Raw genomic sequence first — 19,861 nt, 5'->3', positions numbered from 1 at the left:
GAAACCACAGTTTTTTGGAACAATCTAAAGACTTTATTTAGCATTAGGTAAATTATTTCATCATAACACTTGTTAACTTCAAGACAGCAATTAAAATAACTTACTGGCAGCTACCTAAGGTCCCTTGGAGCAATATCTCAGTCGGGTTTGTGTGGGTAGATAAATACCAAAAGAATAATGTACCCCAATTAAAGGGGCAAAGCTACTGTACAGTAGGTTTCCATACATATTTTAAGTACACAGGTGCCTTGCAAACTTGAAATATACAAGGCCTCCTTTTTATATGGTTTGATACTTATATACATGAGTGAACTTAATTTTTCTGCTGGCACTTGGCCACTGGAAGTCAAAGCGTTTAAAAAGGTTTGTCATATAATGATTAAAATCTGTATTTCTAGGGCATTTTTCTGAAGTGCCTGGGTTTATTTACACATTTTTTTCAATTCAGACTTACACAGTTTAAACATCTTTTAACTAATTAAATGACATTATTATAGAAAATTGTAAAAGTAAATTCACAGCACTAAAACAAGCAAACAAAAACCAAACCTCTTTCAGTTCAATTTAGAAGTTTCAAATCAGGAATACCCACTGAATATTCAAGTTTTTTTTCTTTTTGGAGGTGGGAAAGGTTAAAATTGAGAGGATTAGTGTGAAGAAAAGCCATCTAGCCAACGCCATCTTTATGAAATGGCATCATCTTCTCTACATTTGAGCACATAAACATTGTATAGGATAATTTTAAACATTTCAAAGTTACATCTAAGATATTCAAGCATGACAGCATAAAAATATTCTAACTTGATTTGGGATTACTGTAGAATTCCACAGAACTACAGTTATTCTTAGGTATAAACCTTCAGTCAGTATGGCAACAGCAACCATAAAAAGCATATTCCCCATCAATTTCTCTTTAATTCTATATAAAATACTATTTCAAATAAGTATGTTCGGATAGCAAAATTATCCATTTTTCCTAAGACTTGCATAACCACTGTCATTTTATGCCCTACTTTGTTGGGTGAAATCTTAGTTATCATAATTTTTTTTTTTAAAGATGAGTAGAAACCAAGAAAAAAAAAGTTTAAGACTTATTTGTACATTCACCAAACAGCCTCACTTGTCTGCATTTTAATAAATGTCAGGCAAATTGAAGTAGTTTCTGTCCCAATAGCTGCCCGAGTAAAGCCAGTCCTGTGCTCCGTTGTAGGGGTTAGGACCTTGATGGAACCACCTGTTCAAGAGGGAAAAAAAGACACTTTAGGAGGGAAATGTGTTTGAAGTCACAGGGCTCCTGCGTCGGCTTCTTCACTAGCTTGATGTGTCTCCATTAGTGCTGCAACTCGGTTCTAAGAGCTGGAGGAGGTTTCTGAAGAGACTTTGAAGAAGTGATACTGTCTTCACTTAAGGAAACATGAAGAAAAATATCCCAAAAGGAGTAATGATACCACGCGAAAGGCTGATGGATCTTCCACAGCATTTAACAATCCTACTTTTCAAAGAAGTTGGAGCTTCTGTCTTACAAGATTATAAGAACCAATATTTTTGTCTCATCAGTTCACTCTCCAGCCCCAACACCTGATCTTCCCCAAAGTGCAAGGAAACTTCACTTATACAACATACCTGCAGTAACGCCCCCAACTCTCAAAGCTCCATTTTATAAATGAGCAGCTGAGTGTCAAAGAAGTGATAGCACAGTAACTTCATACAGTAAAGGCCTACTAAAACAAATTTTCTTGATTATTATCTGGATTCTTTTGGCTTTTGAGGTTCTTCCCCTAATTAAAAATTTTAAATTCACTTTAAATTATCAAGATAGGGGTCTTTAGACTTTGCTGACCCTAGAAATTTTCAAGAGCCATTACTGGATCAAAGTCACAGAATTTTTTTTCAACACGGAATGCATTATTGTTATGCAGCTTTGAGTCTCAAAAGTCCAGATAGTAAAAATACTTCTGAAATTTACTACACAATACTATGGGGTCAAGAATGGGGAAGGGGCGATAAGGGTACAGGAGGGTTTGGGTTTTATTTTGTGTTTCCATTCTGGAGTAATGGAAATGTTCTGAAATTCATCATGGGCATGGATGAACAATATGATGATCTGTGAGCCAGAGACTGTACTTTGGAGGTTTGTGTGGTATGTGAATGTATCTGAATAAAACTGAAAAAAAAAAGAAAACTTTTGTATCAGGCTTAGCAAAATTAAATACTTCAGAAAAGCAGGCAAATAAAGAATTAAAGCGAATCCACTGTGAGCCATCGATTATATACTTTGGTTGGTTTGTATGGTGTTTCTGAATACATCAAAATTGCAATAAAAAACGAAAGCAAAAAGAAAGGTATCAATAAACTGAAAGTTTGGGAGAATATGGGGAGTCATTGCTAAATGAGAATGAGTTTCTATATGGGACGATGAAGAGTCTGGAAATAGTGTGAATGTTATACCATATTGTCAATGTACTTAATGTCAAAGAACTGTCCATTTAACATGGTTAAAATGATTTTTGTTTATTTTACCCACAATTAAAAATATTAAAAAAAAAATTAATTGAGTGCTCAATGGCAGAATTCTTGCTTGCCATGCCAGAGATCTGGGTTTGATTCCCAGTGTCTGCCCAGGCAGAAAAAAAAAAAAATTAATCAAAACTAGGTCCTTGTTACCATATATTTAAGAGCAAAGGATGTTAGCAAGCAAAGTCCTCTAAAAACCATGCCTACAAGTCTCCCTTTGGGGATCACCTGTTCTTGGGAAAAGGTCGGTCAGACACTGCACTGAACACGCCCCACTGCAATGTATGGTCAGGTGCAAAGGATTAGGGTTCCTTTCGACCTTTAACTCGCCCAGGTGTGAGCCTTTGTGAAGCCACTTTTCTACTATCTCCACCACCCCCCAAAATTAGCCAGCTGAATTTTTTCTAAAGTCTTAAAAATTTCAGAAAAGTGTGGGCAATAAGGAAGAGGAGAGAAAGATGATTTCTCTGTTACATTTTATTCAATAAATTTGAGTCTACAGTCCCATAAAAATAGTATCTCACAAATATTAGCTCTGCACAATGCTTATATGGTTGTGGGAGACCAAGACACTTTTTTTTTTAACCTCATCACCCTCCTGCCATCCTCCTCTACCAAAACTTATGTCTTTCACCAGTCCTCCCACTTCTTCCCCACAGCCTACCTATTAAAGTCGGTCAGGACTACAAGCAGCCATTTTCATCAACAGGGATACTTTATAGCCTGAAAAACTCTGTAGCCTGAACTCTTTCAAGTGAATAAAGTATTAACAGGAATGGCAGATTTTAATGTGATAGAACTTGGAATAGTTAAAAATGCGTTTCTGGTTTGATTTCTATGAAGGCTGGTTAGCTCCACCCCGAAGAAGAAAATATTCCCTTACTGCCCTCATCCCGTCCCCTACTCAAACCAAGCCAACCTATTCAAAGATGCATTATCAGTCACGAGAACCAAGTCAGGGAATGTGCAATCTCATTACCACCACTGGAAAAGACGTTGAAACACATATTCTTTTAACAGAGGGCTGGTAGGATCATTTTAAAGAGCAGAGGAACCACCTGACACAAACAGCTAACAGTGGGGGAAAATGCGTTAAGGCCCCATGTTCATAAAGACGGCTTCTAGTTCTTATTTTCCAGCAACTATAGAGCTGTGCAAACTGCTTTCTGAATGCTAAGACTTAATCTGACAGTAAAAGCATCTAGTGGATTTTTTGCTTACATTGTATGCCTAAAAACATGACCAGAAAAATAAAAGGGGTTTTTAATAAGAAATAAAATACAAAAGTGGGCTTTTCTGCAAAATAGAAGTAATGATAAAATGTATCAAACTTTTTTCAGAAAGGACCACAGTTAAAGCAATGTGTCTTGTCTGAAGGACTGACGAAGGTGGAGGCTCTAATCACAATTCTATGGCTTACTCTTCGTGTAGCCTTGAGCAAGTCCCCTAAATGAAATATGCTATCATCTGGTTTCCTCTCCTACGATGAAGGGATTTCCAGACAGGTGTTCAAGCTATACTCCTGGAGTTGTAGGGACAAGCGTCTGTGCAGGGAGAAGATGGCGAGTGGTCAAGACCAGGCTCTCATCCCTCTTCCAACCAGGGCAGTTCTGTTTTCAGCTCTGTTTATATTGGGGAATCCTTATGTGTTCATTTGCAGAAAAGATTCTGATGCTAACTAAAAGTTCAAGACCATTAGCGTAGAAGACATCTAAGGTCATTTCTAATTCTATCATCACTCTAAAAGATGCAAAGGGCCACCAAATAGTAACTGTGGAATACTTGCAAAATTATGCCTGTATCGTCTGTAAAATTTACATCATAGATTTTTAATTTTGGGGGACTGGTTTCTTAATAAGTGATATAAATGCAGAAAATGGTTTTATTCTCTTCTGATTTCCAAGTAATTCTATTCCTTAAGACATGTGACGTCTAAGTAACCAATAAGTAACTCCCTGATCTTTAAAAAGAACTACAACAAAAAACTGCACAAAATTTCAAACTTCTAAAACTTACAAATCTTGCTGCCCATATTCTATTTCTGAACGTAATCCACATTTATACAAATCACATTTCTATCGCTGTCTTCAGAACAGTAAAAGCATGGTCTAAATATCATTTATAGATGATGTATGAATAAACAAATGGCATGTAAATGATCATTGGATATATGTATATAATGTGTATCAGCAAATGACCCTGTAAAGCAGTCACTTTTCATGCCAAGATAAGCACCTCTGGATTTTACTTACCCTCTTAGATAGAGAAAGGGCAGGGTTTTTCTGAAAAGGGAAGAAAGTTGCTTAACTGACATTTACTTGTGATAAGTGTGTAGGAATATTTTAACCTTATCTTCCAAATAGCCATTTTTCTTTGTCATACAGGAAACACTTTCAGCTTAAATACTTAGACTAAGTCAATGACAATTAAGTTTTCTTTCAGGCCTGGGGACAACTGGGAAGGGCTAAGTTAGGCTCTAGCTCTTTCTATGCAATTGCCTGATACCCTTGCCTGGTCAACACCCTGGGGCCCCACCCTGCCAATGCACGCACCTCGTCTTCCAGTCCTCTTCTGACTTGGACCTGTTTTTGCGGGCTGCTCTCTGTTTTTCCTCAAGTCGTTTTTTTTCTTCACTAGCTTGATCTAACATAAGAATATGGATGAAAAGCATTTATTCTATATAGAGAGCATGCCAGGCACAGCACTAAGTACAACAACTATAGAAGCACCATCCATATATATCAGCATCATCTCCATTTTACTGGAGCACAAGCCAGAAAGAGACACAGTGGCATTCAGGGCCCAGTCATCTCTTTCTACGAAAAGAGTCTACTTACTCATAAGCGCCAAAAAAAATATTTCAATGAAAAATTGGGTGGAAAAACTGAATACATGGTAGTTATTCTAAATTCTTAATGACATTAAGAGCTCCTTGAGACTCCATTGACAAGAACAAACAACTTTCCCAAATTGGTGTAGAACTGTCTTACTGATAATTTGCAGAAAGGATCCGAGTATTCAGTTAGAGCAAGTTTCCTCCACCTTGGCCCAACAGTCATGCTGGGTCAGGGAAGTCTTTGTGAGGTGGCGGGAGGGGGGTGCCCTCTGCATTACAGGGTGCTTAGCAGCATCTCTGGCCTCTACCCACGAGATGCCAGTAGCACCTCCTCAGATGTGACAACCAAAGTCTCCAGACACTTCCGAGTGTCCCCAGAGAGACACTGCTCCCTGCCGAGAACCACTGGGTAGAAGAAAGGCACAAGTGGAAGGAATATGATATTTTTAAGACATGGCTATAATCAAGGGGAGGTCATCCTCTGTTTTTGAAACATGAGGCCCATAAAGTGATATTTAAATTCTCAAATATACAGTGAGATAATTAGTTGGAATATATTTTAGAGTTGATGAAGATACTATTGTTTGCTCAAATTTCCTTCTGACATTTAAGATTTGCCTTTGGCCTATGTAGTATTTTAAATGATCAAATTTTCCAATTATAAAAAAGTTATTGAATTTTAATAGAAAAATCTAAGAGACTAAAGATGTTAGTACCCCAATGATGCCAGTAATTAACAGGAATAAAACCCTCATCCCCAAAGAAAATAACACTGACTGGTAGCATCATCAGACGCTTGTTACCTATTTCTCCATTTTCCATGGCTCTTATGTCAGGCCGTAACCTGCAGTCTGTTTTAGGAATTGTACTCTCCATTTCCTTGTCTACTTCATTTAAAACCATTGCAAAGCTAGTAAAATTATACATCTGAAAAGAAGCAAAATGATCCCATTAACAAAACCAAGACATAAAGCAAAATGAGAAGCCCTGACTATAGAATAGGTTTGATCTGACAATGACTCCGCCCCATCCCCTTTTTGGGTGAGATGGTCAGCCTCCCAGACCACATGTCCAAATGTTTTCAACTAAGTCTGGACACCTGTGGGCACCTGTCTCAAAGAAATCCTAAAGTAGGCTTCACAGAACCATAAACAAAATCAGTGTTCTTTTTCGGTCATTAAAATCATTACTTGCTGAGTCTGGGGGCTTATACTGAGTAGGTTGCATCATTTTGTATTTAACTAGGGCCAGTCTTACCCCTACTTACCCCTAGTTACTAAAGGCCCCAGTGAAAACTAAGCCTCAACATACCTTCCCCATGCAGACAGCAGGAGGTAGGGCCAGCAAGAACCTCTGGGGTTCAGGGTAAGCAGATGGAAGGGAAACTGGAACCCCGAAGCCCTTGTGGGGTTACTAAGCAGCCTCTGGAGGACAACCTGCCTGGGCTGTGTGTGCCTGGTGGGGGCCCCCCAAGCAGGACGGCCCCTGTGAGGCCACAGTTGGCCAAGGTGCCTCACCTGGGCGGAGTTCGGAGGCCGTGGGGCTATCCGCCAAAGGAGAACACTTCCGGGGATGACAAACACACTTTCAGAATCTGGCACTGGCATTTCATCTGACTCCTCAGAGGTGCTCACCTATAAGAAAGAGCAGATCAACTTTTAAAAGGAATATGCTATATCTACAAATTGTAAAACCATGTCCAGAATGTAAACTGCATGAGGGCAGGGCCACCCAAAACCTCCTAACTCCTGCATCGCTTCCCTTTAGCACAGTGCAGAGAGCAGGAAATACTCGTTGAATGGCCGATTGACACTCAATTCCACGTGCTCTGGGTTGTATCATTTAGTGCTATTTGCTTTCAAGACATTATCATCATCATTCATTAGTATTTTAATATTTTTAAAGCTTTTTTTTCTTCAAAAGAGACAAAATTACTTATTTGGGTATTTCTAAATGCTCAGCACTGGGTCTAAAGGTGGCTGGGAATGGTCTGACTTTTAAGACACTAACACAACAGAGAGGCAAGACTAACACATAAGAACAACAAAATGGTAAGTTCTGGAGGCAGTTAACTGTATTTGTCAATGGAACAAAACCAGTTGGGACCCTGAAAGCACTGGATAAAGGAGGATTTAGAAAGCTGTTAGGTTAAGAAGGAAACTAACATTTCCTTTGGCTAACCCCTATGGGCCAGAGCTATGCTAGGGGCTCTGTGTATTTAATCTTTAAGTAACAAACCTATGAGCAGCTATTATTATCCTAGTTTTATACATCAAGAATTCAAGGCTGTGGGAGGTTAAGTCATATTCCTAAGGCCACACAAAGTTACCAAATCTCAAACTGACTGGATGAGAAACTTTCAGGGAAAACAGGAAAAGTAGGTGACAATACTGATGACAGAAAACTTCCTTTAGCATCTGAATATTCTCAGGTACAGGATCAATGGCAGGTGGTTTACATACCAGGAAGGAGAGAGAAGACAAGGAACAAATAATGTGAGAATAATGGACCTTAAAGATTGACAGGCATTTACAGAACATAAGGGATATTTTCTGGAATTTTGCCAACGCCCTTTCCTGCCGACCCCTCTGTACAAGAGGGGTGGATCAAGTATGTGGGTGAGGTTGTCTTTGGCCAAGTTGCCTCATACTGGCAGGAGCTGCTTCCAGAGAGTCAGGGCTGCCTGGAACCTTCTTTTCCAGCCTCATGAGAATGTCAGAAAGTAAGCAAAAGTATACACATGGACATGAAATAAAAAGAAAGTGCAAGCTGAAGCCAAAGGAAAATGGTATTCTCTGGTTATTTAATAAAAACCTATTTAGTTTGGGACCATGGTTAACTCAATTTACAAGAAAAGTTGCTAAATAAATTCCCCTTTCACTTCTGAGGAATATTAGGGCTTCTTAAGCTTTAGCATGTGTAAGAATCACCCCAAGGGCCCCCGAGACTGTGACCGAGAAGGTCTGGGGTGAGACCTGAGAACCTGCATTTTTAACAGCCCTGAGATGACGCTCCCTGTGCGGTGATAGACACATGTTGAGCAGTAATAAGCAGTAAGGACTTTCATAGTCTTTACCGTGAGTCAGGTACTATTTTGAGACCTTTACACTCGTTAACTCATTCAACAGGTAGATGCTATTATTATCCTCGTTTTACAAATGCAGGAACTGAGGCAGAGGGAGGATGGCACTATGCATAAATGGTGGAGAAGGAAGCTCCCTCGAGTTTGTGCTGCTAACCATTTCACCAGGGACTGGAAGGTAATCAGTCCTCAAACAAATATTTCCTGTCCAAGCAGGTGCAAGCTGTTTTTAGCTGTGCTCTCTTCTGCCTGGACCGAAGGGTAACCAGAAGCTATGTGCCACACGCGTGGGAAACTCTATCAGGACATTAACTGCCTCACACAGAAAAAAGTTCAATGAGAGAAGGAGAGTAGCCCAGAACTGATGACATTTTACTTTATCTGACTTAAGTGATAAGCCACAGGGCAAAAGAACTGACAGTAAGCATGAAGACACAGGGGTAGTTTTAGAGGAAAGTTTATGTTTCAAATGATTTCAACTTTTAATGCACATAAACAGAAAGGAAGAAAAGAACAATTTATCGCCCTAAGTTGAACACCAAGATTCCCAAGCTACGTGAATTTAATCAAAGCCCCAGGAATATCTGCTACCTCGTTATAAAAACGCACACACCCAGGGCAGGCCACCATGGCTCAGCAGGCAGAATTTTCGCCTGCCTTGCAGGAGACCCGGGTTCAATTCCCGGTGCCTGCCCACGCAAAAAGGAAAACAACCAAAGAAAACCGCACACAGCCATATTCTGAATATGGTTATGTCAAGCATTTGAGAACAGGCAGTTATTTCTTCATTAAAAGAGCTTTAAGGGAGGAAAATTACAAACATCAACAATAAGGAAAAAAAAAATTGGCCGAACTCTGACCCAGGCACAGGCGCCCTCCAAAGGGACTAGGATAAACTAGGGCGTCCAATGGCCCCTGCGACCCTGCCTCGCGGGCGCCCACCTGTCTGCTATTCCTCTTCTCCTCGGGATTCTTCTTATCGTTTTTTTTGTAAGCCTCAAAAGTGGCCAGATCAGCACTGTACAAACACTCAGTCCACTTCCCATACAGGGCACAGAGTTTCCTTTTGCTGTCAAGAGAAACTGATGTTTAGCCAACAATTAAACCAGTGTTTTGCTGTAATCCATTATTATAAAAATATTTATGAATCAGATGCTTTAAGAAATAGGTATCTTTTTCCAGAAGGACTTTCAACATACTGGAATGCTTGTTTCCTAGGATATAGCAGCACATTTTAATAGTGATATTTATTTAGTGAATAACACCTATACTATTAAGACTTAAAATGTAAACTTTACCTTTTATCTTGAATGTAGCCTTCAACTTTGTGTAATTCTTTTCCAAAAAGGCCACATGGCTTAAAATTCAACACACATTTGTCCCCAGTCCTAGGAAGGAAATGTTAAATCCAGTTTACCATTCAACACCAATGAATGCAATAACAAATAATGCTGTAATTTCTAACAGCAGCTGCTATGTACTGATTTTCTAATCTCATACAAAAGTTATGAGATTAATCCTCAATTATTACTGTACCCACCATAAAGAAAAGGCGAGTGAGGGTCATTAAGAATAACTAACTTCCCAACTCTTTTAACTGTTATGTCTCACCCCGTACACCAATCTCTTAAATGGGTAACACAAATTAAACCATATTTAATTTGTCTCAGGACGAGCTGAGACTGAAAGTTATTCTAAGAAGTTGGAGAAGCTCGGTCATTCCGTCTTCCCCTCACAGAAATTTTTAATGAACACCATTAATGGAGGGGCCTCCATTTACTCATGAGTTATATTGCCTGATTTTTAAATTTCATCAGGTTCTACTAAAGCTGTTCAAAATCTGAAATCCACTACAACTGTTAGATGAAACTCAAAGGATTAAACGAGTACCCTAAAGTCTCCAGTTTACCTGTGGTTTATGATCTCCACATTGCCGTACTGCTCGATCCACAGCTTCCCCACGATGATGTTGTGGACGCAGCAGGTGGGGTTTGTCCACGTGTACGCTTCATTGTGTCTGAAAAAGAAAGAAAAAAATCAGTGGGAAGTGTTAGTCTGTGTAAAAAGTACATTTGTCTCAAATGATGTTACTCAACTGAAACCAAACTGCTCCAGAGAACGCAACTCTAGTGACCTTAATTCATAGTAAAACAGGCATCAGCTGCCTACCTTGTTTCTTAAAAGAAAGCAAAAGTTTAAGAAAAAATTCCACAATTCTGCAAAACTTGGAGTTTTCTGCCATCTGTATGTCTCTTTTTAACTTTTGAGATAATTTCAAACTTATAGGACAGTTGCAAAAAATAATACAAATCCTGTACAGAGAACTCCAACATACCTTCAACCATCCCAGCTACCTAGAGCCACCAATCTTAACATTTTCCTACCTTTGTCATAGCATTTCATCTAAATCAATCAGTCTCTCTACCTGTCTACCTATCATCTTCTGAGCATATGATAGCAGGTTTTACACATCATAATCCTCGAACACATAATACCTCCACGTACATTTCCTATGAACAAGGATATTGACTGATATAAATCACCTTAAGGGCAGTTATTAAATTCAAGAAATTCAACATTCATATAAAGCTCATACTGCATATTCCAATTTCATCTTATGTCCCAATAATGTCATTTTGAGATTCCACTCTTAGATCCCATCTGCTATCATACATTATATTTAATCGCCAGTATCTCGTGTCTCTTTCTTTAATTGTGGAAACATTAATACAACAGAAATCTTCCCCCACCAGCCCTCCCAAGCATACCAGTCAGTGGGATAAATCGCATCCACAATGCTGCAGGACCCTCCCCAGTACCCAGTACAAGAACTTTCCCTTTATGCCAAACAAAAACCCCACACTCATTTTTCATTAACTACCCACCGGCCCTGGCTTCCACTCCTGGTAACCTGTTTCCTACTTTCTATCAATATAAGCTTGCATATTTTCTGATATTTTCCTTGTGGTTACCATGGGGCTTAAATTTAATACCCTACATTTTTATAACAATTTCATTTGCTTTGATAACAACTGAAATTCAACAGTACATATAAACTATGTTCCTATACACCCCCCCTTTTCATTTTTAACATGCGCAGGCACTTATACCCTATTATCCCCCTCACTTTTGTATAGTTGTATATTTTTGCATTTGCCTTTTATACCCATAGGAAATAATATACTATAGGATATCCTGTAGGAAAAAAAATTACAAGAGTGCTGCATCTATTACCACATTCATTTCTTCATGCAGTTTTGATCTAATACTTATTGTCCTTTCCCTTCAGCCTGCAGAACTCTGTCTGGCATCTCCTGTCGGGCAGGTCTAGTGGTGACGAACTCCCTCAGCTCTGGGTTATCTGGAAATGTCTTAATCTCTCTCTCATTTCTGAAAGTTTTGCCAGAAAAAGAATTTTTGGTTGGCACTTTTTTGCTTTCATTACTTTATATATGCCATCCCACTGTTTTCTTGGCCCCATGGTTTCCAATGAGAAACTGGCCTTAATATTATTGAGGATCCCTTACTTGGGACACATTGCTTCTCTCTCGTGGCTTTCAGAATTTTTATCTTTGGTGTCTGACAGTTTGATTATAACATGGCGCAGCCTGAGTCTACTGGATCCATCCTGTCTGGAGTTCACTGAGCATCTTGGATGTCTATATTCATTAAATTTGGGAAAGTGTCAGCCACTGTTTCTTTGTATATTTTCTCTGCCCCTTTCTCTCTTTCTTCTCTTTTGGGGGCTCCTGCAATGTGTAAACTAGAACACTTGATGGTGTCCCAAAGGTTCTTCAGGGTCTGTTCACTTTTATTCATTCTTCTGCCAGCTCCAGTCTACTGTAGAATCCTCTAGAGAATTTTAAATTTCTGTTACTGTGGTCTCCAGATTCCTATCTCTCTACTGATACTCTGTGCTCATCTACTGTTTTCCTGATTTCTTTTAGATCTTTGTCCACGTTTGCCTTTAGCTATGGGAGCATATTTACAGCCATTCTGTGAAAGTCGTTGTCTGCCATGTCACAGGTATGATCTTCCTTATGGATGGTAAACAACGCTTTACTCTGCTCCTTTGCCTGGTCCATCTCTTCTCGTTTCTTTGAATATTTTGCAACTTTTAGTTGAAACCTGAAAATTTTCATATTTTAATGTGTTGTCACTGGAAATTTAGAGACTAAGGTGTCTGTTCCTTAAACTAGAACTATGACAGAGCTTTCCTTGAATGCCAGAAGCTAACAACAACAACAAAAAAAAACAGAAAACAAAAACCAAAACCATCTTTCCAGTCTTTGCTCAATGATCTGTACAAGTGCTGCCTTCAGAAGAGGTAATTCATACAATGAACCTGGAGAACAGCTCAAGGACAAAGCGTAGGGGTCTCCCAGGTCCTTTCTGCCCATGCCTCTTGTCTTAGGCCCTCATGTGTGGCCCTAGGAATTCCCTGGTTTAAGTGGTTCCAAATGTCCCCTCTTCCTAGGAAACAGTTTCCTCACGTCCTGAGTACTGCACTGCATGTCCTATATCCAGCAACCCCTTGCTCCAGGAAGCCACGACTTCATAGTTCTTCCGCAGCGTTCTACAGGAGAGCTGTGAGCGCTGCCTTCTACATGCAGGGCAAGTTCTGGGACAATGGGTCCCTCAGGCTACCACCAGATCGATAAAGCAGACATGCCTGCTCTCAGAATGTGCACAAGGGCTCGTCTGCTCCCTCCAGAACTGGGATCAATGATCCTTGCTGGGGTGTGGCTGGCTCTGCTCTGAGCAGGTGAAGGGGCTTGGGGGAGACCAGCTAGGGAACCACGGCATCCAACCACTTTTAAGCTGCCTTTTTCTTGTTTTGGCACTCACCCGGTGACCACAGTCCTTAACTGTTTCCTGGAAATTTGAGAAAGATGCTCCTGGCAGTTCTCGCTGGTTGGCTTCCATTGAGGGACAGAGTCCTGAAGCTTTTCAGTCCACCATCTGGATCCCAAACAGCTCTTTTGATGAAATATCTGTTCACACTGTTTGCCCAATCTCTTACTGGGTTGTCTGTGTTCTTATGGGTAAGTTTTGAGAGTTCTTTATATACTAAAGATTCAAGTCCTTTGTTGGGTATATGATTTGCAAATACTTTTACCAGTTTGCAGCTTGTCTTACTCTCTGAACAGTATTAAGTTTTAGATTTTACAGAACGAAAAGTTTTTACAAAGGAAAAGCTTTAAATTTTGATAAAATCTAATTTATCAATTTTGTCTTTTATAGACTGTGCTTTTGGCATCACATTCATAAAAGTTTTTTGTCTAATCTAAAATCAAATATAGAATTTCTCCCATGCTTTTTTCCCCAAAGCTTTTTATTTTATTTAAGCCTATGATCTATGTTCAGTGGGTTATCGTACAAGGTGTGAGGTGCAGGTTGAGCATCTTCTGTTTGCACATGGATAGCCAGTTGTTCCCACACTACTTTGGAGAGGACCAGCTTTCTTCACAGCTTCACCTCGGCACTTTTATGAAAAATCAGTTCATAATATTTCTGTGGGTCAACTTCGAGACTCTTTTCTGTCCCACTGATACATGTGTCTATCATTCTGCCAATACCACTGTCTCGATGACTATAGTTTTAGAGTAAGTCTTAAAATTGGGTAGTGGGAATCTGACAATTGTTTTCTCTTGCAAAATTGTTTTGGCTATTCGATTTTATTTGCCTTTTCATAAATATTTTACAATTAACTTCTTTACATAGACTGTTTATAGATCAATCAAGGAAGAACTTAATCTTAGCTATATAGGGACTCTCCATTACTCAGGCACTCTTTGGTTATTTTCATAGTATTTATAGTTTTCAGCATTGAGAACTTGTATATATTTTGTTTTATTTATACTTCAATATTTTATTTTTTCAGAGTTATTGTAAATGGCATTGGTTTTTAAACATCCAGTTGTTCACTGCTTATATACAGATACACAATTTACTATCCTATACTGACAGTGTAATTATTGGTGACATTGATTTCAGGAGTTTTGGGTGGATAACCTGAGCTTTTCTACATAGTCAGTCGTATCATCTGTGAATAGTGAGTGTTTTATATATTTTTCCTTGCCAATTTGAATACCTTTGACTTCTTCTTGCCTTATTGTATACAAGTTGGTATTTTAAATATGAAGCTGAACAGAAATGGTGAGAAAGAATATCCTTACTTTGTTCCCAATTTTAGATGGAAAGTATTCTATCTGTCACCAATAAATATAATATTAGCTGCAGGTTCTTGTACATCAGGTTATAGAATTCCCTCCCCATTCATAATGTGCTGATTTTATTAGGTAAAAATGGATGCTGTGTTTTGCCAAATGCTTTTTCTGCATCCAGAGACATGAACATATGGTCAGTCAATATGGTGGATTACACTGCTTGATTTTGAAATGTTGAACCAGCCTTGCACTCCAAGATAGATGCCACTTTATTGTAATGTACTATTCTTTTTTTTGGTACTATTCTTTCCATATATTGCAGTATTCACTCTGCTAATATTTTGTTGAGGATTTTTCATATCTATGATGCTGTCTTGGTTTGGTTTTGATAATAGGGTAATGCTGGATTCCTAAAATGAGTTTCCTCTTCCTCTGTTTTCTGTAACAGAGAACATATTATTCCGTTATAGTCTGTGCATGAGTCTGTCTATTTCTTCCTTAAAGGCTTGAGAGATTTAGTCAGCAAAACTATCTGGACCTGGAGCTTCCATTTTTGAAAGGTTTTAATTTAAAAATGCATCTCTTTAATAGACTGAGAATTTTATCCAGGTTATCTATTTTTCCCCTAGAGTGTTTTGGTGTTTCTTTCAAGGAACTGTTCCAATTCATCTAAGCTGTCAGATCTATGGGGACAGAGTTGTTTGTGGTATTCCCGTGTTGTGTGAGGTCAGTAGTAATATCTCCTGCCTCATTCCCGACACTGGTAACTTGCGTTTCCTCTTTTTGCCACTGTCACCCTGGATAGTGCAGGTGTTCTCAGCCAAAGATGCTTCTGCCCTCCACGGGACATCTGGCAATGTCTGGGGACATTTTTTGTTTGCCAACATGGGGAAAGGACACATAATGTGTGGAGAGGACGGAAGCAACTTTTACTAATAAACAATTTCTGGTTTTACTATTTTTTTTCTGTTTTTCTGTGTTCAATTTCATTGATCTTTCTTCATATCTTTACGATTTCCTTCCTTCTGTTAGCTGTGGATGTATTGTGCTATTCTCTTTCTAAAGTAGAAGCTTAGAGTCTGTGTGTAGAGCCTTTTTCTTCTCCGATGTGGACTTTTAATGTCATAAAATTTCCCTCTAAGCATTGTTTTAGCCACAAACAAATTCTGATGTTATATTTTTCAATCTGTTAAAAATATTTTATAATTTCCCTTGAGACATCCTCTTTGATCTATGGGTTATCAGAAATGTATTAATTTACAATCTGGGGGGAATTTTACCTATATGATTTCTAATCTGATTCCATTATGGTCAGAGAACATACTTTGCATGCTTTAAATTCTTTTAAATTTTTAACGTGTTTTATGATCTAAAATATGTTTAATCTCGGTGAATATTCAATCTGCACTTGAAAAGAATGTCCATTTTGCTGCTGTTGGGTGCTGTTCAATAAATGTGAATTAGGTCAAGTGGTTACTGGTCTTGTTCAAGTATTGATATCCCTGCTGATTGTTTCTCTGCTTGTTAATAAGAAAGAAGTTTGACGTCTCCAACTGTAAATGTGGATTTGTCTTTTCTCTTTTCAATTCTATCAGTTTTTGCTTCATATATTTTGTATTTCTTTTGTTAGGTGTATACAATGATTATTATTTCATGTTGGTGAAATGACCCTTTTATCATTGTGTAATCTCTTTCTTTATTCCTAGTAATTTTCCTTGTTCCAAACGCCACTTTGCCATTAATATAACTGCTCCAACTTTCTTCTGATTAGTGTTAGCATCAATGTAATTTTTCATCCTTTCACTTTTAACTTATCTAAATGACAACTCAAGTAGACTTCTTATAATCAAGATAGAGTTGATCATTTAAAAAAATCCAATCTGACAATCTCTTTTAATTGTTGTGCTCACATTTAATGTAATGGCTGATATGGTTAGATTTAGGTCTATCATTTTATTAATTGTTTTCTACTAACCGCTGTGCTTTTGGCTTCTCTATTTCCTCTTTCCTACAATTTTGGGGAGTTAAGTATTTTTACATATTCCATTTTATTTATTGGCTTTTTAATTAATTTGCATAGATTTTTAAGTGATTACAAAATATACAGTTAACGTCTTGGTGTCCACTTCAAATTAATATTTTGGGATAATTAAGGAGGGTCAAAACGTACTTCACATTTTAACAGTCCACTTTGAATTAATATTTTCTCTCAAAGGTAAATATGGAAACCTTACAGCTGTATTTTCTACATACTTTTAAAACCTCTCCAGAAAATGTTGTAATTTTTGTTTTCTATTATTATACATGCTTTAAAGAACTTAAGAGGAGGAAAAATAGCCTATCACATTTACCCAGATATTTAACTATATCTGTGTTCTTCTTTCATTCTTAAACTTTCAAGTTTATTGCTGGTTATCACTTGCCTTCCACCTTTAGGATTTCCTTTAGCATTTTTTTTTAAAGCATATCTGCTGGCATCAAATTTTCTTGGTTTTTCTTAATCTGAGAACATCTTTAGTTAGTTTTATTGGTAAAGGACCTTTTCATTGGTTATAGAATTCAGAGCTGACACAGATTTCTAGGCAATATGATTTTTGATGAGAAATCCACTGTCACTGGAATCACTGTTCCCCTATATGTAATGCATCAGTTTTCTCAGGCTGCTTTTAAGAATTCTTCTTTATCTTTGATTTGCAGCAGCTTGATTGCAATGTGTCTGGATGTGGTTATGTGGTTTTCTTTGAGTGTACCCTGTTTATTGCTTGCTGAGCTTCTTTAATCTGTAAATTCATGATTTTCATCAAATTTGGGATGTTTCCAACCGTTACCTCTTCAAATACTTTTCTCACCCATCTCTTTTTTTTCTGAGGAACACCAATAATGTGAACGCTAGATCTTCTTATATCATCCCACAAGTCAATGAGGCTCTGTGCACTTTTTCCCCAATCTTTTTTCTCTTTGTTATTCTGATGGGACAGTTTGTGTGGATCCATTTTCAAGCTTATTGAATCTTTTCTTTATCAACTCCAATCTGCTACTGAGCCTATCCAGTTACTGTATTTTCATAATTATATTTGTCACTTCTAAAGTTACTAAAATTTGGACCCATCAAGTGATTGTATTTCCCTTACTGTAATTTTTAGTTCTAAAACTTCCAGAAATATTTCTATTTCTCGGTGTTCTAGTTTGCTAGCTGCCGGAATGCAATATACCAGAAATAGAACGGCTTTTAAAAAGGGGAATTTCATAACTTGCTCGTTTATAGTTCTAAGGCCGAGAAAATGTCCCAATTAAAACAAGTCGATAGAAATATCCAATCAAAGGCATCCATCCAGGGAAAGATACCATGGTTCAAGAAGGCCATTGAAGTTCACGGTTTCTTTCTCAAGTAGAAGGGCACATGGGGAACACAGTCAGAGTTTCTCTCTCATCTGGAAAGGCACATGGTGAACACGGTCAGGGTTCCTCTCTCATCTGGAAGGGCACATGGCGAGTACGACGTCATCTGCTAGCTGCTTCTCCTGGCTTCCTGCTTCATGAAGCTCCTGGGGAGGCATTTTCCTTCTTTAGCTCCAAAGGTTGCTGGCTGGTGGACTCTGTTTCTTCTATGTCGTTCTGCTCTGCTCTCTCTGAATCGCCTTCATTCTCCAAAATGTTTCCTCTTTTATAGGACTCCAGAAACTTCTCAAGACCCACCCAAAAAGGGGGACACATGTGCATCACCTAATCCAGCTTAACAACCACTCTTGATTAAATCACATCTCCAGGGAGATGATCTGATTACAGTTTCAAACATACAGTATTGAATCAGGATTATTCTATCTTTATGAAATGGGATTTTGATTAAAACATGGCTTTGCTAGAAGACATACATCCTTTCAAACCAGCACACTCTCCTAAATTTCCTTCTTTCCATTCACTTCAGAAGTATTCACTTTCACCTCATGGAGCACAGATATAATTGCTTTAAAGTTTTTGATATAAATTTCAATATCTGGGTCATCTTGGAGTTGGTGTCTACTGATTGCCTTTTCTTTTGTGAGTTGTTGAGATTTTCCTGTTTTTCTGTATGTTGAGTAATTTTAGATTGTGTTATAGATATTTGAATATTGTGAGATTCTAAATTCCTTTAAAATCCTCTGGAGAACATCAATTTTTTTTATTTGCTTTAGTAGGCAAGTTAACATAGTCTCAGATCACAAAGTCCTGACCTTCTTCTTTGGACTTTGGTTGTAGTGTCAGTTTAATTTTCCACGCCTTGGCTGGAAGGTGGGCACCGGTCCACACAGTAGTTTAGATTTCAAGGGCTTTTGGTAGGCTATTTTCAGCTCAGTTCAATGCATGAGTGTTAAGAATGAGCCTGGGTTTATAGAATCCCTTTCTTGAGCTCCCTCCTTTCTGTGGTTTTCCCCACATGCCTTGATACCAAAGGGGCCCTTGCCTCTCGTTCTCTAGCTGGGATTTTAGCCTCTCTACTTTGTTCTGCAATCCTCACAATTAGGTCTGTTTATAGAGCAAGAGAAAAAAAGGGAGAAGAAAGTAACAGGGATTCTCTTCATACTCTTTGGACCACTGAGCCCTTTTAACCAGTTGCTCTGGTCAAGAAGAAGAGTTTTAAAAAGACTAAAAAGAAAAAATTCAAGAAAACAAAATAAAAAAGTAAAACAAAACAAAAAACCAAACAAACACACACAAAAAAGAAGGGCTTTTTATGTGTTGTAGGTCCCTAGAAGGTTGCCACTGCTACCACCACTGCAGAAATGTAGCTGTGTGCCAGCTTGCTTTGGGGCAAGGCTGGGAGAGAAAACAACAAAACAAAACAGGAAGCACTCTCTCTATTCTGCAAGGGTTTCTCTTTTTCAGGCCTTTTAAAACGACAAGAATTCTCTTGATACATTTTCTGTCTGCCTCCACTGCACAGTCCTGGGATTTAGGCTGCCCTGATAATAAAGCCAGGAGGTACAGGGGGAACACACAAAACCAGGAAACTCAACATTGTATCAGTCTGCAGGTTCTGAGTTCTCTTCCCAGTCTGCCTGCTATCATTTACTTTTCAGAATCCTCTGGTAGTAGTTGCTTTATGTCTTCTGTCCCTACTCTATCTTAACTAGAACGAGACTGACTTTGAATTTAAAACTACTCTTTTTCCTATTGCAAAATAAAAGAACTTCTAACTGCCCTAATGTCTGAGCTGAGCTGCACAACTGGTATCTCGTTATTTTGCAAAGTGGATTCGTTAACCAGACCAAGACACTGGCA

At 38.4% G+C, this 19,861-nt stretch overlaps 1 protein-coding gene across 17 annotated transcripts in view; it reads right to left on the bottom strand.

The window, feature by feature from the left end:
• Positions 1 to 10: 10 nt before the first annotated feature.
• The window catches only part of OSBPL1A (oxysterol binding protein like 1A), a 264,203-nt gene continuing 244,352 nt past the window's right edge, over positions 11 to 19,861 (bottom strand). For 16 of the 17 annotated variants that reach the window (XM_077135756.1, XM_077135759.1, XM_077135757.1 and 13 more), the window contains 7 exons: positions 10,342 to 10,449; positions 9,731 to 9,820; positions 9,375 to 9,501; positions 6,868 to 6,984; positions 6,154 to 6,277; positions 5,067 to 5,157; positions 11 to 1,234 (listed from right to left, as the gene is read on the bottom strand). In XM_077135756.1, coding sequence (XP_076991871.1) covers positions 1,132 to 1,234; positions 5,067 to 5,157; positions 6,154 to 6,277; positions 6,868 to 6,984; positions 9,375 to 9,501; positions 9,731 to 9,820; positions 10,342 to 10,449 — 760 coding nt within the window. In that variant the 3' untranslated portion in view covers positions 11 to 1,131. Of the gene's footprint in view, positions 1,235 to 1,255; positions 4,059 to 5,066; positions 5,158 to 6,153; positions 6,278 to 6,867; positions 6,985 to 9,374; positions 9,502 to 9,730; positions 9,821 to 10,341; positions 10,450 to 19,861 lie in introns of those variants that run through there. The other variant, XM_077135758.1, reaches the window with a different exon arrangement.

Source organism: Tamandua tetradactyla, chromosome 18 (assembly GCF_023851605.1).
Source record: "Tamandua tetradactyla isolate mTamTet1 chromosome 18, mTamTet1.pri, whole genome shotgun sequence".
Lineage (NCBI taxonomy): Eukaryota > Metazoa > Chordata > Mammalia > Pilosa > Myrmecophagidae > Tamandua > Tamandua tetradactyla.
The sequence above is the reverse complement of the archived record's forward strand: the minus strand, read 5'-3'. Positions and strand labels throughout refer to the sequence as shown.